Source organism: Lampris incognitus, chromosome 14, assembly GCF_029633865.1.
Source record: "Lampris incognitus isolate fLamInc1 chromosome 14, fLamInc1.hap2, whole genome shotgun sequence".
Taxonomy (NCBI): Eukaryota; Metazoa; Chordata; class Actinopteri; order Lampriformes; family Lampridae; genus Lampris; species Lampris incognitus.
Window position 1 is genome coordinate 28,580,517 of NC_079224.1, and position 27,786 is coordinate 28,608,302.

Genomic DNA, 27,786 nt, shown 5'->3' on the forward strand with positions numbered 1-27,786 from the left:
GCACCGCAACCGAAGCATTTCATCGTCTCAGGTGGCAAACACGGTATAACTAAAACCGTCCACTTTGAACGTGAAAGTCAGGTTTAAATCGCCCGTGTTGTCCTTAAGGATCATGAACGCCTGTCTTCCGTGACACACAACGTGTCTAAGTTTTGGCGACTTGGACCCCAGCAGAACCAATTTAATGGGGGACACCAGCTGCCCGAAACGCGACAGCTCCGTGGCCAACACTTCATTCTTAATGAACGGAGGCGCGTTTGAAATAGTGACCTTCTTTGCCAGGTTCACCAGCGGGAGAACAGGGGGTGAAAGAGTCGCGAATCACGACACCATTTTCCACAACTTTTCCAACTTTGGCCACGTCATCTAAGAAAATGACAACAGCTTTGTTCATACGCGAAGCAGACTTCACACTTTCAAACCCGACAACCTCTCCAACAGCATAGCTGGCCTCCTCCACTGAACAGCCGACACTCGGCAATATCTTAACCGCATGACGGCGTGTCAGCTTCTCCAGCTCCGCACTACTACTGACAACGGGCATAGTGCCCGGCTGCCAACCGCACCACCAAACTACACCCAAAAAATTGACCACCTAACAACAAACTAATCACGAAAATAGATACAGAAAAGAAAGAGAAAGCATGGAAATTTTCACTCACACCGAAGCAAAAAACGCTGTCGCTCCGTTCACTAACTCGCACTTCCACTCGAGAGAGAGAGAGAGAGAGAGAGAGAGAGAGAGAGAGAGAGAGAGAGAGAGAGAGAGAGAGAGAGAGAGAGAGAGAGAGAGAGAGAGAGAGAGAGAGAGAGAGAGAGAGAGAGAGAGAGAGAGAGAGAGAGAGAGAGAGAGAGAGAGAGAGGGAGGGGGAGACCATAATTGTGTATTAGGGGGCAGCGATAGCCTAAAGGTCAGAGACGTGGGCTTGTGATGAGGGTCACCGGTTCGATCCCCTGGACTGGCAGGAAAAATCTGGGTGGCGAAGACAATTATTGATGCTCTACTCTCCCTTACTGTTGAAGTGCCCTTCAAGCAAGGCACTTAACCCACAAGTGCTGCAATGGAGCTGCTCAGTGGGTTGCTGTGGTTGTGCTGGGCAAACTTGAGTGTTTAGCAGGGTGTTACTGAAAAGGAGTGAGCCGTGCTCAACGAACCAGTCATGAATAAAGGAAGGTTAAATCAGTGAATGAGTGAGCATTTGGGTTTGTGTGTGTTCGGGAAGGACAGAGAGTGTATGTGAGTACAGTCACAAGCATATGCTCAATCGTATGTGTTAGTGTGTTAACTGGGTGTGCGACTGTAAGCGTTATGTGAGAGTATGTGCTTATGAGTGTGTATGTACGCACACACACACACACACACACACACACACACACACACACACACACACACACACACACACACCACATATGGGTATGTGTCTGATTTCAGCCCATTCACATGTGACCCAGGGTCCCAGGGCTGCTAAGAGCACAACATTCAACTCAATTACCGCCATGCATAATTGATAGCTGTCTGGAGGAGTATTTGTGTTTACACTGGAATTAAAAGCCCATGGTGTCGGCTATCACATATGGGGGACAGGGTGCCGGCCAGGCCAAGGGAGAGGGAGGAATCCAGCGAATAGACAGCCATTTGAAATAATACCTATCTACGTTTTCAACATTTAGCTAGCACTTTTAGCACAGAGTGGCTTACGAGGGACTGACCAGAGAACGGGGTAGGGGTTGTGTTGCTGAAGGACACTTTGGGGCGATGGGTGAAGCGAGGATGCTAGTTGTTTGTTTTTCCTTTCCTCTGTTCTAATAAAGACTGCGCTAAGTCCTTTTGCAATGCCTTGGTTTGCAAGAATTTTCACTTTGGACACACATTTTCGAAATAATTTCGACTGTGGCTCCCACTTCGCTGTGTGACTGCACAAGGTAATGTAGAACAAAATAATCCTCTTTCAGATGAGTGACCACCATAAGAAGGAATTATGTTCAGTGTTTTACGCCTTTCATTGTCTGGCCAAGGGTTTGGTCACAGGACAAAGGCAATTTAAGTACCTTTAAGTTCCTCTGAACTAATTACAGGACCCATTTTAACCTTTCCAGGGCCCAGTTTGGGGTCCAGGACCACAGTTTTAAAACCTACTGTACTTATGGATGACTGGGCTTTAAAATGCTGCGTATCAGGTCTCCTGATGACATCCCCTCAGATTTCTGACCATAGGATTGTCACAGGTGTAAAATAATGACTGCACTGTAGTTAATATTAATGACTCAGATAACTTATGAACATATCATAAACCCGAATACCAGCCTTGTTTAGGTTCAAATGAAGATTCCTCTCTCCTAATACTTCTCATACAAGTGGCCTTGTGCCGAGGCAAACTCAGTGTCAGTTTTGGGGTACATGAATATTGGTGTTTTTTCGTCATTACAATAAGCCCAATCATTTTCTAAATCTCAACTCTTCCCAATGTTTATTTGTGTTTTATCATTTTTACATCATCAAATTAAGTCAAACCAATAACATGCGGAATGACAATCTCCCGAATGGCCCAGACACCATATTCCCCATCCATCGGGGGGGAACTAAAAAATAATAACAAACCAGAATGACTCTGAAACTCAAAGTATCAACACAAATGACATTTTAGTTTCGTCTTAATTGAACCGGGATGGAGAGAGAAGGTTGAATGAGAGAGGGAGAGAGAGAGAGAGAGAGAGAGAGAGAGAGAGAGAGAGAGAGAGAGAGAGAGAGAGAGAGAGAGAGAGAGAGAGAGAGAGAGAGAGAGAGAGAGAGAGAGAGAGAGAGAGAGAGAGAGAGAGAGAGAGAGAGAGAGAGAGGTGGGGTGGGGTGGGGGTAAGGGAGAAAAGTAGATGAGATAGGGGGTTTAAAATTCTGTCCGTCCATTCCTCAGTCCTCCCAGACTTGAATGGTGCCGTCAGACAAACTGATCATTGTTATTCATCTTACGGAGCTCTTCTTGCCATTCCGCTTCTCCTCCAATCAAGGTAACAGCTTCAGTTATATCCGTGCAATTAGAAGCTTTTAATTAGCTTAATCTTTTTAAATCAAAAGATTGGAATGGGAAGAGTACTTGTGTGTGTATGTGTGTGTGGGGGGGGTTGATGGTAAACAAACAATTTTCCTTAATCAGATATATGAGTTATCTACTTGTACAAATCCCCAATGCACTAACCTTTTGGGTTTGAATTGAACGATGTTTTAAGCCTATGACTTTATCAGTGCACCAGACAAGGTAACGCCGATTGCTGGTTGTTTTCTAAGTGAAGCCAAGTTTGCATTCAGGTCTGAGTCATTTAGCCAACAACCTTATCCTGTGCAACTTAAGGTGAGGTCAACAGTAGGATAATCTTTCATTCCCAAATCTCCCACGTTAAAAGCAACTGATAAGGGTCAGAGCCACGGCACACTTATAATATTCCCCTGACCCTAAAATGATAAGGAATGATGGAGGTGCCCAAAAGGGAAATTGCGATAATGAGCGGACAAGCTGCTCCAGCGGCGGGTGGATGAGTGTGGGTGTCAGAGAGGATGTGAGTCAGTGGAGAGTGGGTGATGGGACGTAGTTCTTCACATGATTAGATTTGTTAGCCCACAATAAGAGATGAAGAGGGGTCAGTGTCCTCACTGGAGTGGGAAGGTCATTTGTGGTTGGGGTACGAGTGGTGTGGAGACGATGTAAGCATGAAGGCTTCCAGTCTGCCTGGGAAATATTAAACTCTCTCTGCTCGTCATTTACATCTGCCATTGAACTTGGTTTACTGTAATCAAGCATATGAGCAATATCAAACTAAGCATTTTTATTTGCAGTGGTTAATAAATGTGTTGTTTAAGTCATTAAGAAGTGACACACTGTACTCAAATGGATCTATATAAAGGGTATTTTGATTCTCTGGTTGTTAATGAGTGTAAAAATCAGACAGTACAAAATTAAGAGCCTGTGTCGAGAAAAGAAAAAAAAATGAAGGAAATAGTTATGTGTTGGCCAAGTTAAAGTTTAAGGACTGCCCATCAAACATTTCTTCCATTTCAGCTGTCCTGTCTGGTTTCAGACACGTAAAACTTTTACACATCAATGATCAGAATGAAGACGATGGCGATTTTTCTCATCATAATACGTGGTTATCCAATTTCAGATGCAGTGCAATTGTAATTCTTCAGTAGGACCCCTCTCTTCCCCGTACTGGAGTAGAAGTAAGTGTGTGTGTGTGTGTGTGTGTGTGTGTGCATGCGTGCTCTCTCTTGTGTGTGAACACCCATATATAGTAGCTGCAAGGGGGGACCAACTCCATATTAATGCCCATGGATTTAGAATGGGATGTCATAAAAGCTCCTGTAGGCGTAATGGCCAGGTGTCCCAATACTTTTGCCCATATAGTGTGTGTGTGTGTGTGTGTGTGTGTGTGTGTGTGTGTGTGTGTGTGTGTGTGTGTGTGTGTGTATAGCGCTTTGTTTTTTTTTGCAACTGTCAATGGTGTGGTAAGCGCTCAACTAACAAGGAGCGGAATATCAACACGGATACAGGGAAAAAGTTTTAATGCATTGCTATATGTGTGTGTGTGTGTGTGTGTGTGTGTGTGTGTGTGTGTGTGTGTGTGTGTGTGTGTGTGTGTGTGTGTGTGTGTGTGTGTGTGTGTGTGTATGTATGTATGTGTGTGTTTATGTATGTATATATATATGTGTGTGTATATATATATATATGTGTGTGTGTGTGTGTGTATGTATGTATGTATGTATGTGTATATATGTATGTATGTATGTGTGTGTGTGTGTGTGTGTGTATATATGTATGTATGTATATATGTATTTATATATATATATATATGTGTGTGTGTGTGTGTGTGTATGTATATATATATATATCCAGCCATCATCCAAACTGCTTATCCTGCTCTCAGGGTCACGGGGATGCTGGAGCCTATCCCAGCAGTCACTGGGCGGCATGCAGGGAGACACCCTGGACAGGCCGCCAGACCATATATATATATATATATATATATATAGCCTTTTTTCCAAAACCTTCAATAGTGTTGATAGAAGTGCTCAACTAATGAGGAGTGGAATATCAATACAGATGCAGGAACAAAAACTTTTTTTCCTGCACCTGTATTGATATATATATAAAACTTAGCACAAAAAATAAGGAAATGTGTGTTTGGTAGATTATTTCTTTGTTGTAACAATGCTTCTTGGCAATAAATCTTATATCAGGCACCTGATTGTCAGCACCTGGGGTACCAGAAGCTCAGAACAAGAGTCAATAGCAACAGCAAAATAAGCTGTTTGGCATTGGCAGAGAAGATTTGGCAAATTTTTCATGGGCACAACCCACATACTCAGCTCTGCTGCTCATCCCACAAATGCCTGTTCCTTACAAATGTGGCACCATTTAAAAGGGAAATAAATGGGCTTTCAAACGGTATAAGATTTATTGCCAAGAAGCATTGTTATAACAAAGAAATAATCTACCAAACACAAATTTCCTTATTTTTTGTGCTAAGTATATGTGTGTGTGTGTGTGTGTGTGTGTGTGTGTGTGTGTGTGTGTGTGTGTGTGTGTGTATAAAAATTTGTTAAAAAAACACTCAATGGTAGGGAAAGTGCTCAACAAATAAGGAGCAAAATAATCCAGTGAGTCAAGTAAATTCTTTATGAGACAGTACAAGCCTGTTTCATGCCATAAGCAATCATCGGCTGTCAATAAAGCACTTTTTGGCAGCTGATGATTGCTTATGGCATGAAACAGGCTTGTACTGTCTCATAAAGAATTTACTTGACTCACTGGATTATATATACATATACATACATACATACATACATACATACATACATACATACATACATACATACATACATACATACATACATACATACGTGTGTGTGTGTATATGCTTGCATTCACTTTTTTCGGACTGTACATAGAACAGCGGGGGGGGGGAATTCCACAGAACTATGAAATAACAATGACATGAAACATACTGTATGTTGCATATTTATGTTTCTTAAGGTTAAGGGCAGTCAGGAATCAGACACTGCTGACATAGTTTGCAAAGCAAATGAAGGAATATGTCATCATTATGCCTCTGGGATGCTCAGATAAAATACATATGTGACATGAAATTTTGAAAGTAAGAAATGTAAGAGTATCTGAGAATATCTAGAGAACAGTATCTAAGAATCAGAGAATATCTAAAAATCTGCAAGGAAAAAAGGAGTGAAGGATGCTTTTCTCCCTTGACATTTTTCACAACACTTCCTGTCTCCTCAGCAGTGCTATTTCCAGATTGGGCCTACAAGCCAGCCTGGTCACCCGGCTCCAGACAGGTACAACTGTGGCATTTCTTGCTCGAGCTGCTTGGACGGGACGAGGACGGGGCCATCGGCTGGGGTGGCGAATGGGGGGAGTTTGTCATTCGTGACCCAGAGAGGCTGGCCCAGCTGTGGGGGGAGAGGAAAGGCAAGCCGCACATGAATTATGACAAGCTCAGCCGAGCACTGAGGTAATGCAAAATTCAAGAGCAGGTCGAGGTTTGTTTTTTTTTAAGTCATGCTGGCACCTGGAGAAGACACACACACACACACACACACACACACACACACACACACACACACACACACACACACACACACACACACACACACACACACACACACACACACACACACCTTAAGGGTGTAGACTGCATCTCCCAGTTGAGAATGTGTGTAATCCTCTTTCTCTATGCAGCTTCTTCCCTCAGGCTTTTCATATTCTTCGTCAACTTTCCTGGTTAAATAAACATTAGACAAACACAGACACACACACATGCACACTCACAGCTTCACACATACACAAGGAAACCTTTTATCAAGAGTCCATGCATGTTTAGCATGGCTCATGTACGCACACACACACACACACACAAGTACACAAAGATCGAACCCTAAACCGTTTCACTATATATTCCAGATACTACTACAATAAAAGGATCCTGCACAAGACCAAAGGGAAGAGATTCACCTACAAGTTCAACTTCAGTAAACTCATCCTGGTCAACTACCCAGGATGTCCACCAGTGCATCAGGTCATTATCAAAACCATCCCACCTTGAATCATCCCATACAACAGGAGTTTGAATCCAAAAACATTACACATCTATGTCGAAGGAGACAAACATCAGTTGCTTTTTTTAATTGTAAATTCGACCAATTCATCCTCTAATCAGAATAAAGCCGGTATGTATAACTGATATCACTTTGACAGCTAATGATTTCAATTACCTACTGCTTTTCAAATCACTCTGATGGAGAACGAGATGTGGTTTTCACATCATCATCATCAGTCATGCCACCTGATATCAAGTTCTATGAACTGTTTCAGGCCAGTCCTTAACCTCTCACCTCACCTTCATCGACATCTCCACTAGTCTGCACGCAATCCATAAACCCAGTAAAAGATCCAAGCTTTTCACCCGTCTTCATCAGCTGGATCATGGAAGAGACACATGCTCTATGTGTTTTACGCAAGGAAATGTCAGACTTTATCATGTCAGGGAAAGAAACCCCCCCCCACCCCACCCATTTATGAACACCCTTTCTATTTCATGGTCATCCTTTGTTCAATTGTCAGCTGGCCCAGAGATGTCCTCTGTCTGTGCCTCTCTTCTCTGAGAGTGGGCTCCCAATGTACGCAGGAGGGGGAGCGGTGATGGACAGAGGTAAGACCACACACACCACACATAAAACCATTCCCCCATGGACACGTATGCTCATGTTTTATTGCCCTTTCTCATTTGTGGCTCCTTTTATGGCCAACACAAAGTGGTTTTTAAACGAACGAAGGCCCACATACTTTCAAGGGAGAAGTTTACCGATGGCTCTGCGTATGTGCAATCAGTACTGATCGCAGCACTAAAAGTCCTCACCGTGCACTACATTGACAGAGAAATCGGCGTTGTCCTGCTCAGGCTTTCCCACAGCGCCTACATGTACCAGAATGCATTGCTGCGAGCTAGCTTCTGCACAGTCCTCCTTAAAATCCTCTCTGATAGTGTTGTGGGACGTCATTTCTATCCTTAAGAAATATAGCTTAGTCGAGACAACGAGGATGTTTTTTAACAGCGTATTTAGAGTAGATTAGAGTATTAGAAACCCTGCTAGACTGTAGTTTTTCCGGCCGCCAAATGACGTCACGATACGTCACTTGGTGGCCGGAAAAGGAACTCGGTATCACTGCCGCTCCAGAGACGCAGTAATGATCAGCGACAGGAGTAACACATGGAAAAAACCTTATCTCTGTCCCGCAGATAGACAGCGACAAGGTTTTAAATCTGCGAATTTTCCCTTTAAAACCCAAGGGTCACAGAGTATATTTTACTCGCTACCACTTTTGCCTGTTAACATTACGGAGACATTCATTCTATTCATTTTTTATTGTCAAATGTTGCAACAAGTGCTGCAAAAAAAAAAAGTTGCGCAGTGTAAATTGTGTAAACAAAACATCCATTGCACGTTGTCCGCCCTGGGAGAGAGATCCTCCTCTGTTGCTCTTCCTGAGGTTTCTTCCTATTTTTTCTCCCTGTTAAATGTTTTTTTAGGGAGTTGTTCCTTATCCGATGAGAGGGTCTGACCCTTTAGTCGAGCGGTTAGCGATACCTCCTGCGATGCAGGCGATACGGGTTCTCGTCCTGGCCGCGGCAGTTCCTGTGGTTGCTTTGTCCCCCGAATTCGCTACAGTATGTTGTGTTGCTGTAAAGCCCACTGAGGCAAATTGGTAATTTGTGATATTGGGCTATACAAATAAAATGGACTTGACTTGCCACCACTGCAAAGGTGTCAATCGGTTGTCCAACTGTAAAAAACCCTAAATGGATATTCGTCCAATGTTAGCATTTGGGTCTCTGTTTTCAACAGAAGTATCAAAGTAAGTGTGGTAACACTAGCAGAATCTGCGTAGAGCCAACGTGGAAATTGTTCAAATGTACCACTACTCTGCAAAATACCAAAAAAGAAAAGAAAAAGAAAAAGAAATAGAAAGAAAGAAAATTAATTTACTCACTAAGAATCGGCTCACAACAAACTTTTAATCTCCTATACGTAGCCAGCTTGAATGACGTGATAGGTTTCTAAAGATAAGAGTTAGCCTCTACCCAGAAAACGAATTTAGTTTTCACACATCTGTGTCTCCTGTTATGCAGTGAAATGTTGACGTGTAATGTAATGTGATGAATGTTAACTGCACGTATAGTACTTACATATGTTCACTGTATATGAGGTTCTGTCATCCGTGTACTATACGTTAGGTTACAGTAAAACTGTACGTTGTCAATAAGTCACTGCAACACTAACCGAGAGAATATTCTCTTGTTATTGTTGATGTTGATGATGATGACGATGGTGATAATGATGATGATTTTGATTGACAGCTGTCCAGCCAGTGGCGAATCCCTTCCTACTTCCCTACTGCCTCCACAAGCCAATGTCGTTCCCACAGGCTCTTCAAGCCCACCTGCCCTTCTTCTCCACCCCGCCTCCTTCAGGTGCCAACCTGAGGGAGTTGGTGTTGGGACCTCCGGCATTCGCTAGCGCTGTCAACGTTTAGCAGTGATCTGAACAACCTGAATAGAAGCCTATTCCGGGGAGTGAAGGAGAAAAAGGACCGGAAGCCAAGTAGAGATGGGGAAAGTAGGAACTGATGACGACATTGAGAAATAGAGGGTGAGGAAACTGGAAAGCGTTTGGACTGGCTTTTCCTCCTAAAATCTTAGTTACAGTTGTTGTTGTTTTTTTTCCAGCTCCTTGTACAGTATGTTTCAGAATACACACACTTTGTATTAATAAGGTTAGACAGTGGTTTTTGTTTTTGATTTGTTTGTTTTTTGTGGACAGAAGCGTTAACAAACCAGCCTTTATTTTCTGTCAACACCACATGGTGCGGCGAGGAAATGGACTTATGAAACGATCGAATGATCCACGGATACTGCACGCACTCGTGTTTTAGCAAATAAAATTTCGCAATTGTTTTACATTATTTAGCCGTTTGTCTTGCTTTCTTCCTCTATGAAATAATGTGTATACAACACACACACACACACACACACACTTTTTCACTAGACACACAGGATAAGCGGTTCAGATAAAGGATGGATGGACGGATTGGACGGTATTCCTTGCAAGTTTCGCAGTAACGGGGACCAGCCCTGTGGCATCCTGCCATTACAGCTACACTACAGCATGAAGCAGTCGCTCATTAACTGACTCGCAGAACGTCTCACAACAATAGAAGGTTTCGGATGTTGCCAACCGCCTTAAAAACTCGAAGAAGGAGGAGGAAGAGGAAGAAGAACAAGAAAGTCGGAAATGAAATGGCAGATAAGGTTGCAAATGAGCCTACAAAAAAATAAACACTGAATTCGCAGTTAGACTCTGAAAGACAGAAATCAAGAGTGTTAGAAGACTAGACTAATACTTTATGTCTATCTCTGCGCAGGTGAAGTAGATTATTAAACCGTTATAAAGAATCGTACTGACTACCGAACTTCTGCTGGAGGGAAAAATGTAGCCTCCGTTTATTCGGTAGTTTGGGGAGAATGAAGAAAAATGAACGGCCTCTCAGTGACGTAATCAATCCGCGCATGCAAGCGCAACACCGCCCACTTGTGGACAAAGTCGTAAACAAAATAATAGTACACAGTAACACATAGTCATACAAATACACTGGTGTCATATCTCAACACTCCCATTTATGAATCATGAGCTTACTGTATACCTTTTCATATTCATAAAAAAAAAAACTTGGTATAACCCATACCACTCACATTTCACGCACCAAACATTGCCTTAGCAAATGTCTTCAGTTTTACCTTGGATGCGGGCTTCGTCATTACATTCATCTGGTGTAAAATCAAGTCATATTGAGCCGCCTTCTGTAGAAGCACTCGAACACTTGTTAGGTTGGCTGTCGGCGAAAATGTCTCCCCATAATCCACCCCAGCTCTCTGGCTATATCCCTTTGCTACAAATCTAGCCTTGTACTTGTCGTGTCCGTCTATATCTGTCTTTATCGCATACACCCACCTTCCTCCCACTGTTTTCTTGCCCTCTGGCAATTTCGTAAGGGTGAATGTTTTGTTGTCTCTTAGAGACTCCATTTCCTCGTCCATTGCCCTGGACCACTTTTCTGATTCTGGCGATTCCATGGCCTCTTTAAAGGTCAGAGGGACACCGCACACTGCCCTGTATGCATAATCTATAGTAGTGAGTGAGCTGTCATCACTGTCGCCCTGACTATAGTCAATCAGGTATCTCGGAGGGTTGCGTTCCCTTTGGGGGTACCTCCCACTGGCTGAGGCTTGTGATGTCACCCTTGGGTGCTCCTCGTCATCATCCTCGGGTGCTGACTGTGTACCGTCAGTCTGTACATTTTTCTGTACTCTAGGCTGAGTTGCAGTTGTCTCAACAGACTTTCTCTCTCTTACCCAGTCTTCTGGGTGCAGACCTGGTGTCTGAGTCTCATTTTCACTAGTTGCCTTGTGTACAAATTTAACTAGTCTGTGTTTCTGTACTTTCTCTTGGTCAGGGTAGTAGACTAGGTAGGCCGGGCTGTTCTTGTCGTGTCCTACAAAACGCCCCCTCTCACATCTAGAATCTAACTTTCCCTTGTCCTGCTGGTAAGCATAGCATTCTGTCCCGAACTTTTGCATTCTAGCCATGTTGCATTTTTTTCCTGTCATTGCCGTGTATGGCGTAGTGCCTGTGTGCTTGTTGAAGCATCTGTTTCTGGTGTGGGCTGCCTCCTGTACAGCATAATGCCAGAGGCTCTTTGGTAGACCACTATCTATTAGCATACACCTTGCCATCTCGAATAGTGTGCGTCCTTCTCTCTCTGCAACGCCATTTTGATGGGGAGAGTATGGGCAGGACGTCTCATGTCTTATTTTGTTCCGTCTCAACAGGGTTTGAAACTCCTTGCCTGTAAACTCAGTTCCATTATCTGACCTTATGCATTTCACTGTCCCATAGGGAGCTACATCTGCCAGAAATTTCTCGGTCGCTTGCACTGTGTCACTCTTTGTTTTTAAGAAATAAACACACACTGCCCCTGTGCACACATCTGTAAATGATTGCATGTACCTGAAACCATTAATGGACTCGTTTGCCACAGGACCGGCTAAATCAGTGTTTACCAACTCCAGTGGTGTCTTGGCTTTGTCTGTAGATTTCCTGTTCCTGTTTTGGGTAAACTTCCCTTCTATGCATACTGCACACTCTTTGTCAGGTTTACACACTTTACCCTTTATATGCATACCATCAGTGATATCCTGTAGCTTTATGATATCGTCATAGTTGCAGTGGCCCATTATCTCATGCCAAGTTTCTATATCATGGCTCACATGGCACTTTTCAACAACACATTCAGTTTGCAAATAGTACATTTTCCCCTGTACAAAAATGTCAAACCTGGTACCATCCGGTGACATCAGGGCATCTCTGCCCTCTTCGAAGAACACACTGGCTCCGTGTGCTGTCGCAGACTTCACAGAGAAGAGCTCTTGGGGGTACGATGGAATATATAGTGCGTTCCACAGTGTCACTCTACACCGTCGCCCCTCACTGTCGAGCAGACATACCGTAGCATCTCCCCTGCCCTGCACCACACCAAAGGTGCGCTTACCGTCCGCCAGCTCCATGCAGTGTTTCTCTGGCTCGAACGAGCTGTCAAAGCTCTTGAACTTCTTCTTATCATTGACTATGTGGGAAGAAGCCCTACAGTCCACAATCATTCCTGGTTTGAACTGTTGCCGTCGTCCTGGTCCTGCTGAGCTGGTCTCTCCAGCCTGCACTCTGAAGATGTAGTTCTCTTCTTCCGCAGTATTCCCCGGTCCCTGACCTCGACCTGCTCCGTGACCGCCGCCGCCGCCGCCGCCACCTTGCTCGCGTGCACATCTGGCTCCATCAGCGCGGTCCTTCTTCTTGCACACTTTGTCCGTGGGACCCTTGATCCGGCAGAAGCTGCACCACACGCTGCGTGAACAGTCCGATTTCCGATGGCCTTTGTCACCGCATCGTCAGCACACCGTTTGATCATCTTCTCCCTCACGGCGTTTCACTGGCTTTTTCTTAGGCGCTGCGTGGGCCTTCATCACCCTCTCGGGACGTCTCGTCCGATGCTGTAGCATTAGCTACATCTTCTGCCGCCTCAAAGTTTCTCAATTTGGCCTTAAATTGTCCCAATGTCAACTCACTGTCGCCATGTGTCACCATTAGAGTGAATGGCTTATATCTCTCAGGTAACCCCCTCATCACCATGGCCATCATTAGTCCCTCACTCGGTGCTTCTCCCGCCCCTTTGAGAGCCGTAATGATTTGTTCAGCTCGGATAATGTATTCGGTTATCGTCTCATTATCAGCTTTCTTTAGACCAGTCAATGTTACATACAGAGTGACAATCCGGGGTCTGCCCTTACCAATGTAATGTTCCCGCAACACCCGTAGACTCTCTCTACCTTTGTCCTTCGTTTCTCTGAAGATCAGTCCCAAGCTTGTGTTGTCCAATAAAGGCGCCAATGCGCAGTAGGCGTCCGCGTTCCGCCCCTCGTCTAGGGCCTGCTCTTCCACTGTCAAAGGTACCACGATCTCGGTAAGAATGGTGGTTTTCAGCCCCACACCATGCATGCAACAGAGCATTCGCTCTTCCCACAGTTCATACTCATCGGCCTGTCGGTTGAATGTGGGCCACCTGCTCTTCTTTCGCTCCATCTCCCTAGGTAGCGTCAGCTTAGCTTAGCGTTCCGTCAGCTTCCCGATAGTTTTCTCGATGCTAACTAGCTTCACACTTGCTAACTTGCTACTCCGTGCTAACCTGCGCGCATCCCGCCATCCGAGGTTATCACACTTTGTGTACTTCTTTTATCAAGCTACTAAATAATCCAACGTTATCTGGGCCCATAACCTGTTAGAAGACTAGACTAATACTTTATGTCTATTGTTCTGATCCGTTATTCCCACCTATATGCTTATTTAGGTGTCATTGATTATAAATGATTAGGCACACCGTTATTACACAATGCCTAACGTGGCTTGCTTTATTCCACCGTATTGCAAGACTGCCCGAATAATATTCCTCGCGCTTCTCCCCACGTCAACAGGTGACGTCACATACATACGGGTGCCCTTACATGCCAAACCGGTACATGACATCCCTCCTTTTCTGGGAAATAAACTTCAGGTTATTTTCAATTAAAAAATATGAACCCATATAATGACAGTATCAAAACATTCCTAACCAAAACACATACCGCATATTCTTTATGCTTTCACCTTAATTAGAACCATGTATTAATTCTCCATTAACACATATTCACTTATGAACAGTCTGTAAACATATAAGACCTTTTAACATGTTAATTTCACATTTGCATCATCAAACAACAATCGTCACTGAACTTGACCCAACAGTTTTTTTTTTCATTTCTCCAGTCTAGGTCAAATCATAATCTGCCAGCCACGATGGCAAGCGTCTCTCTCTTGGAGGCCTGTCTGCCCCCGGGGTGTCATTGCTGGTGTTGCTCCGCTCTGCCTTTTGAGCACCCAGTGTCTCTCTGTTTGATGTGCAGTCCTTGGCATCCTGTGATGCTTCTGTTCCGGCAGGTGTCTCCTGAGTACTGGTGTATCGCTTCACGAATGTTGTGTTCCGTGTGTATCTGGCTCCGGTTGGAGATTCGACGACAACTTGGTTTCCTGATTTGCTCACCACCTTGTGTGGCGTTGTGTTGAATTGTGTTGTCAGTTTATCAGTTTTTTCTTGTCTCACCAGGACCCCGTCACCGACATTGATATCCGAGTACCTGGCGTGACGCCGTTCGTCTGCACAGATCTTTGATTGTCCTTTCTGTTCTGCATCTCTGTCTCTTACCTCCAGATCAGTGTGTGCTGCTGTGATGCTTGGCAGCTTCCCCCTCATCTTTCTTTTGAAGAGCAGCTCCGCGGGACTCTTCCCTGTGGTCGCGTGATCGATGCTCCGGTATACTGTCACATACTTTCTAAGTTCTCGCTTCCAATTGAGTCCATCTGAAACAGCGATGCGAATCCTCTTCATCAGCGAGACGTTTTGACGTTCTACCTCGCCGTTCGCCTGCGCCCATCGTGGCGTTGTTTTCACATGCTTGATTCCGTTGGTGTCACAGTACTCACTGAACTCCTCTGATTTGAACTGAGGACCCTGGTCCGACCTCAGTGTGACGAGAAGTTCATGTCGACTGAAGATTGTCTCTAGACTGTCTATCACTGTTGACGTGGTTGTGGACTTTAACACGTCATACTCATAGTAGCGGCTGTAGTAATCAACTACAACTAGAATCGAGTCACCTGTCGGCAGGGGTCCGAGTAAGTCAATGGCAATATCTTGCCAGGGCCCCTCTGGTAACTCTGTTGGTCTTAACGATTCCGGTGCGTCTGGCCGAGCAACAACTTGGCATCCGTGGCATGACCTACAATGTCTCTCGGCTGCTCTGTCCATTGTTGGCCACCAGACTTTGCTCCTGAGGTGCTGTTTAGTTCCGACAATTCCTAAGTGTCCTTCGTGTGCTAGTGAGAGAGCGCATGCCCGCAGTACTTGTGGCAGCACAATACGCGTTCCACGTAGAACCAACTGTCCTATTACACATAACTCACTAGCCACCGCTGCATATGCTGCGCACTTCTCAAAGTGTCCACTCTCAATAGCTTTACGCACCTCGATCAGCTCCTCGTCGTGGGCTGATGCCTCCTCCACCTCGCGGGTTGTCAATGCCCTGGGTGTGGCACTCACTGCAACAAATCTCACATACTCGTCGGATCCGTGTGCATGTTTCTGTTTCAGTGACCTGTTCCCCAGCAGACGTGATAGTGGGTCTGCTATGTTCTTTTTGCCCGAGATATGTACTACTTTAAAATCATAAGGCTGTAACCTTAGGACCCATCGCTCTATACGAGCGCATGGTTTCGAGCGTGGGCTGTAGATAGATTCAAGAGGTTTGTGGTCTGTAACCAAGTCAAATCGTCTACCATAGCTGTATGGGTGTAACCTTTCACATGCCCATACCAGACCTAAGGCCTCTTTCTCTGTCTGAGAATACCTGCGTTCACAGTCGGTTAGACCACGACTGACATAACAAATGGGAACATTTTCTCCATTCTGGGTCTGTACTAACACTGCTCCTAATCCCACTGGACTAGCATCTGCAATGATTTTGGTCGGTGCGTCTTTGTTAAAGTAGGCTAGTGTCCCTGCTTTGGCTAAGCCCTCTTTCAGCGCCTCAAACGCTTGTTTCTGTTCTGGACCGAATTCAAACGGAGTGTCTTTTATCTTGGCCTCCACAGGCGCCCGTAGGTTGAAGGGTATACGCCTGAGTGGCTGTGCTACTGGTGTCACCTCTGGGTCTATGTGTAGCTTTATCTGTTTTGTTTTCAGCTTCCCTACCCCCTGAAATACAGTCGGGTACTGCTGCTGAAGTGATTGGTTCATGTCTCTGACGGCTGATATGTTGGCACCTATTTTCAGAACACCTAGTTTCATGGCCAACTCTTTTCCTAGTAGTGGTTCTCCATCACCTCTGATTACTATGAATTCTGCTTGTTCACAGCGTTCTCCTATTTTTACTTTGCATGTGAACGCCCCTTTAATGGGTAGAGGTTGGTTAGATGAATAAGAAAATAGTTTCCTTTCCGGCTTTGGGACATATGAGTGGCACCTAATTTTCTCTGACTTTAAACCCTCCCAGGTCTTTTCGTCTATCACATTGCAAGTAGCCCCGGAGTCGACAAGCATCTTCAAGCTAACTCCTCCCACATTTATGTTGAGCCTATCTGACTTGTTTGTATCACTCAATACAAAGGCATAATCATGTTCTTCTATCTCTATTTTATGCACTTTTTCCTTTCCTGTTGCACCTTTTGTTTTGCATTGCTTTGCGAAATGGTCTCTACCATTGCATTTGCAACACGTTTGGCCGCGCGCGGGACAATTGGGGTCTTTCCCAAAGTGGTCTGAATGTCCACATCTAAAACACGTTTTGTCCATTTTGTCCGTTTTTCCTCTATCCGCGCCCGGTCTCCCTTGTCCTCTTTTCTGACATTTCCCTCCTTTCTGTGAGACACGACTCACAGTCGCCTCTGCTTTCCCCTCCCTCACAGACATCTCCGCCATTTGTTCTTCAATTTGTTCAAACTGTGCCGCCAACTCGAGAGCGCGAGCAAGCACCAAACCACGCTCCTCATGGAGTCTACGGCGAGTATAACTTGACGTGCATTTGCTTACAATTGCGTCTCTAATCTGATCGTCTGTGTCTCCACCAAAACCGCAGTCTTTTGCCGCACGTCTCAAGCGTGTAGCGAATTGTTGTACTGTCTCCCCTTGCTTCTGAGAGATTTTCTGAAATGTCTGGCGGGCGAATGTAGCATTTACTTGAGGCACGAAATATCTGTTCAAAGCTGCAACAGCGGCATCATAATCAGTCACCTCCGGTGGCGTCCAAAGTTGAAACGATGTCCTGTGTGTCTGGACCTGCGTGATGCAAAAGAAGTGCTCTCCGGCGCTGCTTCACTGCATCCTCGGTGTTATCATCGATGATCAGACCTTTCCCATCAGCAAACAGTTCAAATGACATTAGCCATCTTGTCCACCGCGGCCCCAAAGTCGCCGGGTCGGAGTAGCAATCAAACGCCGGTACGCATGCTGTCTTTTCCATGCTGCCGCGCTAGCTAGCTACAACTGTTAGCTACACTTCAGATCTAACTAAACGTTACGAACTTTAGCTCATCACTTAGCTTAGGCTCGGTACATAACTCGTCGCCATTGTTCTGATCCGTTATTCCCACCTATATGCTTATTTAGGTGTCATTGATTATAAATGATTAGGCACACCGTTATTACACAATGCCTAACGTGGCTTGCTTTGTTCCACCGTATTGCAAGACTGCCCGAATAATATTCCTCGCGCTTCTCCCCACGTCAACAGGTGACGTCACATACATACGGGTGCCCTTACATGCCAGACCGGTACATGACATCTATCTCTGCGCAGATGAAGTAGATTATTAAACCATTATAAAGAATCGTACTGACTACCAAACTTCTGCTGGAGGGAAAACTGTAGCCTCCGTTTATTCGGTAGGTTGGGGAGAATGAAGAAAAATGAACGGCGTCTCAGTGACGTAATCAATCCGCGCATGCAAGCGCAACACCGCCTACTTGTGGACAAAGTCGTAAACAAAATAATAGTACACAGTAACACATAGTCATACAAATACACTGGTGTCATATCTCAACAAAGAGCATTATTAAGCAGAGATTGAAGGAAAGTTGACTAAAGCATGGGAGGAAGAGAGGAAAGGACAATGGTTTCACAGAGTTCAAAGGAAAAGTGGGAGAAATGAGGGTTGCAGGAAGGAACAGCGAGATAACACAGTAATATCTAGACTTTGATTTGGACACACAATTTATAATTTGCAATATTGAACTATACAAGTAAGATCGACTTGACTTGACACCGGACTAAGAAGAACAATTAGAGCATGTTGTGCTACACTGTCAAAGATATGAGCCAGAAGGAATCTGATTCGAAACCTCAGAAAAGAAGTAAACTTGGACTTAATAGACATTCTACAAAAGAAATCCGGAAACGAGTGTTATCGTATTTTATTCCAGTATCTTAGTACATAATTAGTTTGATTGAGAAGAGGAGGGGTTTTTGTTTTAGCAAATAGACATTCTGGTCCATACTCCATTCCAGTTGGTGGCGATAATGCACCAAAGTGTAGTTTGCCAACCGCCAATAGACCTAAAACAGAAGAAGGAAGAAAGTTGGACGTCATTTTGGCGCCGAGTAGCTACGTATGTTTTTTTAGACTCAGCGCGGGAGATATCCTGGTCTATGTGGATGTCGGCTTTGCTGTGCGTAATTTGCAGTTATTTCCAGTTTTATAGCAAGTATTGCAACGAATAACTCGGGAGACAACATGCAGAGAAGCATCGCGTAAGTAACAGCGTTACAGCCTCTTAGCATGGAACGATGTCTATTTAACTTAGCTTGCTAGGCGGCAGCGTTATCTTTCTCTGACGTCTCGGTGTACTTGAGTTTTTGTGTGTTAACAGAAGACCCAGCTGAATAGAGCTATACGATGCTTGCTTGCGTTTTTTTTCTTCCTTTCTTTGTCTAACGTTACAAATCATGCAAACTAACTCCTAGTTACCTGACCGTTCGTGTATTGCTTTCATTTGACAAATTGCAGTTTGCGAAGAGGATACACCCCAAATGTCATTTTAAAAGCAATTTAAAACGGCTAGGGAATTTCCAATCAATAGGCCGAGCTCGCAAATTGTTATACACATGAGTTTGACAGTCTGTTGTGTGTCTTGTATCCAGATCCTTCTTTAAGCCCAAGAGCAAGGAGAAGGACGTCAAGAAGATAAGCGATGAGCCTGTAAAAGAGTAAGTGTTGGCTTGTGGCAATGCCTGACAGACAGGTGTTTCACAGAGCAGTGGTCCCCTTAATTTGGTGTCATGGGGGGGGGGGGGTTCTAGCTGTCCTTCATAAGAAAAAAAAGTTTAGTTTTACCAATACCGTGGAAATACTGCAGAGTGAAAGAATTTACATGTTATTTGTAAACCACTGATCTCTATATAATAAATAATCGTGAATAGGCCGTACTAAATTGTCCCTAGGGGTCTCTCTCTCTCTCTCTGTCTCTGTCTCTCCCTCTCTCGACCTGTCCAGGTGGTCTCCCTGCCTGCCACCCAGTGACTGCTGGGATAGGCTCCAGCATCCCCGCAACCCTTAGAGCAGGATAGCTGTTTGGATAATGGATGGATGGATTGATGAATAATCTCTTATAAACTAAGTGTTGTAAACTTAACTTTCATCTCCAAGGATGGATGGTGTTAAAGACAAGATATTCTCAAATAGTTACCTGTGCGTAGAGATGTAACATAATGAGTGAGATGTACGGGGAAGAAACCCACACAGACATGGGGAGAACTTGCAAACTCCACACAGAGGACAACCCAGGATGACCCCCAAGTTTGGACTACCCTGGGGCTTGAACCCAGGACCCTCTTGCTGTGAGGCGACCACGTTAACCATGGCGCCACCATGCCGCTCTGTTTTGCAGCAGTTACTGTTAAAATCTGTATGCTCTGAGGACTGTGACATTGCTTCTTTAATGTGAGGGGACAGGTTTTTCTGAGCACTGTGTTCATTTGATTTGCATATGTCTTAACTTTGTCACTTCTCTTCTCTCATTTCCTCCCCAGACCAGTCAAAAGCCCCCTTAAGGTGCAGAATGGAGTCCAGGAAGCTGATTCACCGGTCAAGAAGGTCGTCAAGCGCAGCCGTCAAATACTGGACAGCGACGATGATGAAGCACCTGTCGTAAAAGAGCAGGTCACTCCCAAAGGTCAAGCAGACAAAGCGGGCCTGCTGAGAAAGGAAAAGGTAAAATGTTTGGTTTACACGTCATGTCTGCGCTGCAGGCGGCAGCCTCGGTCCTGCGCTCGCTAGTACTTTTTCTGTTTATTTGTTTAGTTTCCTGCTCTCACTCTGATCACAGTCAGTAGGGAAGAACGTGTAACCTCTGACTATCCACTGGTCAAATTTTCTACCATTTTTCATTGAACCGGAATGTTTTACTAAGCTTTTAGTTGGGGAGCAGCAGCTCTGTATGGGCTTCTCCAGAGCCGACAATGGGGGAAGTGAGCTGGAGCACTCGTTAAACTGCGACAGGAGGGATTTTGAACTACGCTCCCATCAATCCACCTGGCGAATGTCCACTCTCTGGCCAACAAGATGGACGAACTACTGCTCCTCAACAGAACAAACATGGACTTTTCCAAATGTGCTATCCTGTGCCTCACTGAAACCTGGGTTGGTGAGCATTTTCTGGACAGCTCACTCAATCTGCCACACTTCCAAATCCTCCAAGCGGCCCGTGAAACAGAGCTCTTTGGGAGGCGGAATCTGTATCTATATAAATGAACGTTGGTGTACAGATGTCATGGTACTGAAGAAATCATGCAGCCCTCACTTAGAGACTATTTTCATTGACTGTAAACCATTTTATTCACTGCAGGAGTTTTCATCATTTATTCTGGCTGGTGTCTATATTCCACCCCAGGCCTGTGTTAGTGAGGTGATAAAACACCTGGCTGACCAGATAATAAATATGAAGCACCATCATCCAGACTTCCTTCTCATTCATTATCCTTGGGGATTTTAACAGGGCAAACCTCAGCCACGAACTACCAAAATACAAACAGCATGTTAAGTGTCCCACTAGGGACAAAAACCACACTGGGTCATTGCTACACAATATTAAAGGATGCCTATTGCTCTGTCCCCCGTGCAGCTTTGGGACATCTCTGATCACTGTCTGATTCATCTTCTCCTAACCTACAGGCAGAAACTTAAAATCTGCAAAGGCTGTGGTTAAAACTGAGGCGATGGATTGAGTCAGAACTGGAGCTTCAGGCCTGCTTTGAATGCACTGAATGGAGTGGGTTTTTTTGTTGTTTTTTTTTTAGGCTGCATCTACAGACCTGGATGAGCGTACTGACACTGTAAACATCTTATATCAGCTTTTGTGAGGGCGTGTGTACCCATCAAAACTTTCTGCACCTTCAATAACAATAAGCCCTGGTTCAAAGTAAAACTCAGGCAGTGTCATCAGGCCAAGGAGGAGGCCTACAGGAGTGGAGATAGGATCCTGTACAATCACGCCAGAAACATACTGGCAAAGGTGATCAGAGTAACCAAAAGAGGCTATACTGAAAAGTCGAAAAACAGGTTTTCAGCTAATGATCCTGTGTCTGTAGAGAGGCCTGCAGGACATCACTAACTACAGGAAATCCTCTCCCCACCCTTTATAGACTCTTCAACTAGCTGACTACTTGAATGTTTTACTGCAGGTTTGATCAGCGCACTTGCATACCCCTCACCCACTCCAACTCAAATATCACACAATCATCTACACCCCCTGCCATCTTCCCACCAGCACTAATGGTCTGTGAAGAGGATATGTGTCAACTAGTAATGAGACAGAAGATCAGGAAGGCACAAGGCCCAGGCGGCGTGTTACCCTCCTGTCTGAAAGTCTGTGTAGACCAGCTGGCCCCCATCTTCACACAGATAGTCACTGGAGCTGTGTGAAGCCCCCTCCTGCTTCATATACTCCATTATCATCTCGGTCCCCAAGAAACTCTCCATCACTGAACTGAACGATTATAGGCCCATCGCCCTGATTTCTGTGGTCATGAAGTCCTTCGAGAGACTGGTGTTGACCCACCTGAAGGACAGCACAGGCCCCCTGCTCGACTCGCTGCAGTTTACTTACCGGACAAACTGGTCAGTGGACGATGCAGTCAGCATGGGACTGCACTACATCCTGTAACACCTTGACTCTCCAGGCACATATGAAAGGATCCTGTTCGTGGACTTGAGCTCGGTGTTCAACACCATCATCCCAGAAGTTCTACTCACCAAACTCACCCAGCTCACTGTGCCTGCCCCCACCTGTCAGTGGATAACAAACTTTCTGACAGATAGGAGGCAGCAGGTGAGGCTGCCCTGGACAATCAGCTCTGAAGCCCCCCAGGAATGTGTGCTCTCCCCTCTGCTCTTTTCCCTCTATACAAATGACTGCCTCTCAGGAGACCTGTCTGTTAAACTCCTGAAGTTTGCAGACAACACAACAATCATTAGCCTCATCCAGGATGGTGACAAGTTTGCATACAGACAGGAGGTTGATCAGCTGGCCCTCTGGTGTGGCCATAACGACCTGGACCTGAACATGCTCAGAACAGTGGCGATGACAGTGGATTTCAGGAGGAGCCCCCCAACACTGCCCCCCCCCATTCAACAGCACTGTGTCTGCTGTGGAAACCTTTAGGTTTCTGGGATCCACAATCTCCCAAGACCTAAAGTGGGCGTCCAACACGGGTCACGAGCAACAAAAAGGTCCAGCAGAGGATGTACTTTCTGTGCCAACTCAGGAAGTTCAACCTGCCTCAGGAACTGTTGATTCAGCGCTACACTGCAATACTCCAGTCTGTCCTCTGCACATCCATCACTGTCTGGTTTGGATCGGCCACCACACAGGACAGGGACAGAGTATAATGGACAGTTAAGTCTGCAGAGAAAATCATTGGTGCCAACCTGCCCTCCATTCAGGATTTATACACCTCCAGACTCAGGAAACGGGCAGACAACATCACTGCAGACCCATCACACCCTGGTCACAACCTGTTCCAACTCCTACCCTTTGGTAGGTGCTACAGAGCACTGTACCCCAAAACAACTAGATATAAAAACAGTTTCTTTCCAGGAGCTGTCATTCAAATGAATGCTTAACACTGTCAAATAAATCTAACCATTTTGTATATACTGTACTGTACATTGTACGTATACTGGTACGCTCTGTCATGTCCATCTACCTCAGGCATGTATGTAAGTAACCTGCTAACATCTGTTTCAGCATCTCTGCACCATTGTACCATCACCTCTTATTTCGCCTGTATAAGTCAATCCTTGTGTATATATCTGAAGATTGTAGTGTTGTTATTCTATGTTAAGTACACTGAGAGAGCCACGAAACCGGAGTCAGATTCCATGTATGTGCAAACCGACATGGCCAATAAACATGATTCTGATTCTAGCTCTAAAACCAGAGACTTTTGACAGGCTTGTCTCTATTGTTTGTAACTTGAACAATCGTTATTTGAAGAGCTGCTCTGACTTGTATTTTCTTTACAGTCCAAGTGATTAGACAGTTTTTTTTTTTATAAATCACACCAGCATTTTATAGCCACCAGTGCTGACAGATGTCATATGTCATTTAACACCTGCTGATATTGCAGTTAAAGATTTTATTTCTATCATTGCCCTTTTAATTTTTTTAATTTTTTTGTTGCATGTAAGCAAGTTCAGTGCTTTTTCATTTAAATGTTTTGTGATTGAGTGAAAGACATTAGTTTGTCATTATGGTGTCTACTTTTTGTAAACATATTGTCCATTTTGTGTCTCTGTCCCTCCACCGCTGTAGCAGTTTCTCTTTAATGTGTTGTCGGTTATCATCACGTTAATTTACAGATTAACTGATGATGTCATCTCGTGAGTTTTGCAACTTTTGGGGTAGCCAGTAGCTATTTTTCCTCCCAAGAAAAGTTTGTAGCAATGGAAATATGCTCTTATAAGCCTCATACCTGCTGAACACATAGAAGAAACCTGTGTCTCCACCAGAGATCTCATTCAAAGAAAAATCACTTGCGCTAGAGGTGAGTGCCTGGATAGAGCCGGGTGGAGATAAGGTGCTGAGTGCCAGGTTGAAATGCTCAGTAGATGTTACTATGTACTGAGAAGTGTTACGACAAAAGGAATATTCCCCCTGCTCTCTTTTTTTTCATATTTTGATAACACAAATATGAAATGTCAAACTGGTTTTCTTTTATTTAAAAAACAACAACACTTTATTGATTTTTTCCCCCCCCCATTTTTGTTTCTCCTCTGTTTTGACGATCAAGCTTTTGCTTCCCTTCTGGTCCTGCCCCGCCTTCATTGTTTTTGGATGACGAAACCAGATAAGATATTGATGAGCCTCACGCTACAGCAAAAGTTGAAATAGTTTCGACTTTGCTAAGTAGTGGAGTGCTCACAACGTTGAGCTCTAAAAAGATGCGAGGTCTCTGTATTGAGTTGAGAGTGCTCAAAGCTGGACTTTCATTAGAAAACATTACAAAAGTGTTTTTTTAATACAGGTCTCCTGTGAGCACAGCATAAGTCGACTGAACTCAAATTCACCCAGTCCATACGTCAACTCTATAACAGCAGTGCTTTGCATCTATGACATTGTATGCCCTTTTTAATCCAATCGGGGAATACCTTGGTGCATGCTCAATAATCCAGGTAACGAAATCACAGAAAGTTGAATCGGTTCATTTGGACAGAACATTTATTGGGAGAAACGTTTCATCACTCATCTAAATGACCTCTTCAGTCTCAACTGACTACAGGTATCCCCACCCTTATAAACAATGCAGTGGCATAGTGACCGAACCAATGATCGGTTTCATATGCAAATTGCCATGACCATTAACTAGAGTTACAATGGCCACATGTACAGAGGACTGGAGAATAGCTGCAGTGAAAGCATTGTAAGATGGCGACAGATGTACTTTTAGCCTCCACCTCAGTTCAGGAATGGTCGTTCCCTCTTCGCCTAGATGGCTTCTTTGACTCCCTGTTCAAACCAGCATTCCTCCCTATCAAGAATGTGCACATCCTCATCCTTGAAAGAGTGGCCACTGGCCTGTAGATGGGTGTAGACTGCGGAGTCCTGGCCTGACGCATTAGCGCTTCTGTGTTGTGCCGTCCTCTTCGCCAGCGTCTGTTTGGTTTCCCCGATGTATAAGTAATGGCAATCCTCCCGGCACTTAAGCCTGTACACTATATATTGCTCTGTTTGTGACAGGGGACCCAATCCTTGGGGTGGACCAATTTCTGGCGCAGCATGTTTTGGGGTTTGAAAGCAACTGAGAATCAGTGTTTAGAAAATGCGTGTCTCAACTTTTCTGACACTCCTGCCACATACGGAATTACGACTGGTTTACTCCTAGGCAGCTGTTGACCTTCGATTGGCTGGTGCAGTGTTTAGGCATCTTCCTGGCTTTGACAGACACCCAGTTTGGATAACCACACTTCACTAAGGCCTGTTTAATATGGGATTTCTCCCCTTCCCTGGCCGCTGTGTCAGTAGGAATGTTTTCAGCTCAGTGGTACAGCGTCCTGATGACTCCTAGTTATTGCTCCAGTGGATGATGAGAGTCAACCAATCGTTGTCAGTCGTTATGCCACTGTATTGTTTATAAGTGTGGGGCTACTTAGTCAGTTCAGACTGAAGAGGTCACTTAGATGAGTGATGAAACATTTCTGCCAATAAACTTGTGTCCAGATGAACCAATTCAACTTTATGTGAATTTGGGAATAGTTTTGCTGAGCACACATGCTGATTACCAGCATCTTCAATGCCATGGTTAACCACAGTCACTCATGGCATCCACCAAATACACCACAGTCTTCAACTGAGCAGGCCATTTCACAGTTTAGGGGGTAAGTGTCTTGCTCAGGGGCACCTTGATGTCAGTTGTTGATGGATGGAAGTCTGTTACTCATTCACTTTTCCTGAACATGTTTTTGCAACTTGGATTCAAACCAATGACCAACTCGTTTCTCAGCCACTGCCCTAATTGTTAATTACTGTTTCCATGTGTTTAATACTGTTCTTTATTTGCTTAGTTGCTGATTTGGCTGTATAATTAAGCATGTATATTTACATGTATTGTATCTTAATGTAAATAGCATAGAATTTCCGTTATAGGTGAAATGGTCAAGATGGGTATGTATGTTATACAAAAAGTGTGCTATATAATGTTGTTAATCAAAATGTTAAGATTAAAGATCATCAAGTGGATAATGATATCCAGTGAAACAACTGGAATTTTCATTTTGTCACAGTTAATTATCACTTTAAATTTGTCTGAAATGCACAAGTGTACTGACTTCCAAATCTTAGCCACCACCTCTGCTTCTGTGTGTCCCAGCAGGACAATGAGATCAAGGCTGTTCCCACACAGCTGTCCCCTCCCCCTGTCCCGGTCATCCCCACCACCTCTACTACACCTGGGACCCCTGACACAGCCACCTCCGTCTCCCCCTATGGGATCCCCAAACGTAAAACAGGTCAGTATCTAGCAATATTTATCTCTGCCAGGCAGTAGCCTGGAGGCAATATTGCATTTGGTCACGTGTTTGTGTATCTGTCCACAGCTAATCTTGTATACTATTGGGCCTATCGGCCTAATATTTTTTTGCACAGTTATGACTGTATGATCAAGAATTTTCATGGCAGCGCAGATTCGAAACCTTTGAAAATATTTGTTCTTGTTATCACCGCTCCCTCTCCTCATACACTTTCTCTAGCTTGCTTGACCACGCTACCTGATCTGAGTCAACCATAGATGTGGGTCATGCATCTGCACAGTTGATTTAGACTGGGCAGCGATAGTGTCAAAACATGCATTTGAGAATGAGTCTTGAGAAAGTAAACAAGAAGTTGATCATATCAGAATCAGAATACTTTATCATATTTGCAAGTCAGCAAATCATTCACTGCTGATCTCAGCACAGGAGAACTGGGGGAACACTGGATGAACCAAAAATAATAACCTGTATCGTTATTTTCATAATATAATAAAGCTGGGTAAACCCGTTAATGCTCGTACATGTGTGACTCACATTTATGGTTGACTCGGATTAGGCAGTGAGATGATCAAAAATTATCTAAAGAATTTTGATAGTCCAAAAAATGGGAACATTATAAAGGAACAACTTCTCTAGGTTGCAGTCAAATTAGGAGGTGTTGCATGTTCTTGTCGCTGCCTGATCTGAGTTCACTGTAGATGTGAGTCGCGCATGCAGGAGCGTAAACGGTTTACCCAGCTTTATTATATTATGAAAATAAAGCCGGGGTTAGGGTTAGACCAATCTTGGAACCCATCAGCTATCTGTGATGACGATTTGGCGTCTGGTGGCAACAGCCAATATTTCGGGGCTTAAGGGGGAGCTGCTGGCTGCTCATATCCGTTTCTTATAAAGACTTCCTCTTCCGTGCGCCTGTCATTGTTTACAATCTGATTAGCAACTTGAGACGCGAGAATGGAATTGGAGTTGAGAGACAATACCTGTGATCTCGGAAACCACTGGCT

The 27,786-nt window shown here is 44.5% G+C and overlaps 1 protein-coding gene across 1 annotated transcript in view; it reads left to right on the plus strand.

The window, feature by feature from the left end:
- Positions 1-18,861: 18,861 nt before the first annotated feature.
- lig1 (ligase I, DNA, ATP-dependent) overlaps positions 18,862-27,786 on the plus strand; it is a 61,034-nt gene continuing 52,109 nt past the window's right edge. Inside the window, exons 1-4 of the mRNA XM_056293232.1 lie at positions 18,862-19,008; positions 19,399-19,464; positions 20,287-20,467; positions 26,626-26,761. Coding sequence (XP_056149207.1) covers positions 18,992-19,008; positions 19,399-19,464; positions 20,287-20,467; positions 26,626-26,761 — 400 coding nt within the window. The 5' untranslated portion in view covers positions 18,862-18,991. The remainder of the gene's footprint in view (positions 19,009-19,398; positions 19,465-20,286; positions 20,468-26,625; positions 26,762-27,786) is intronic.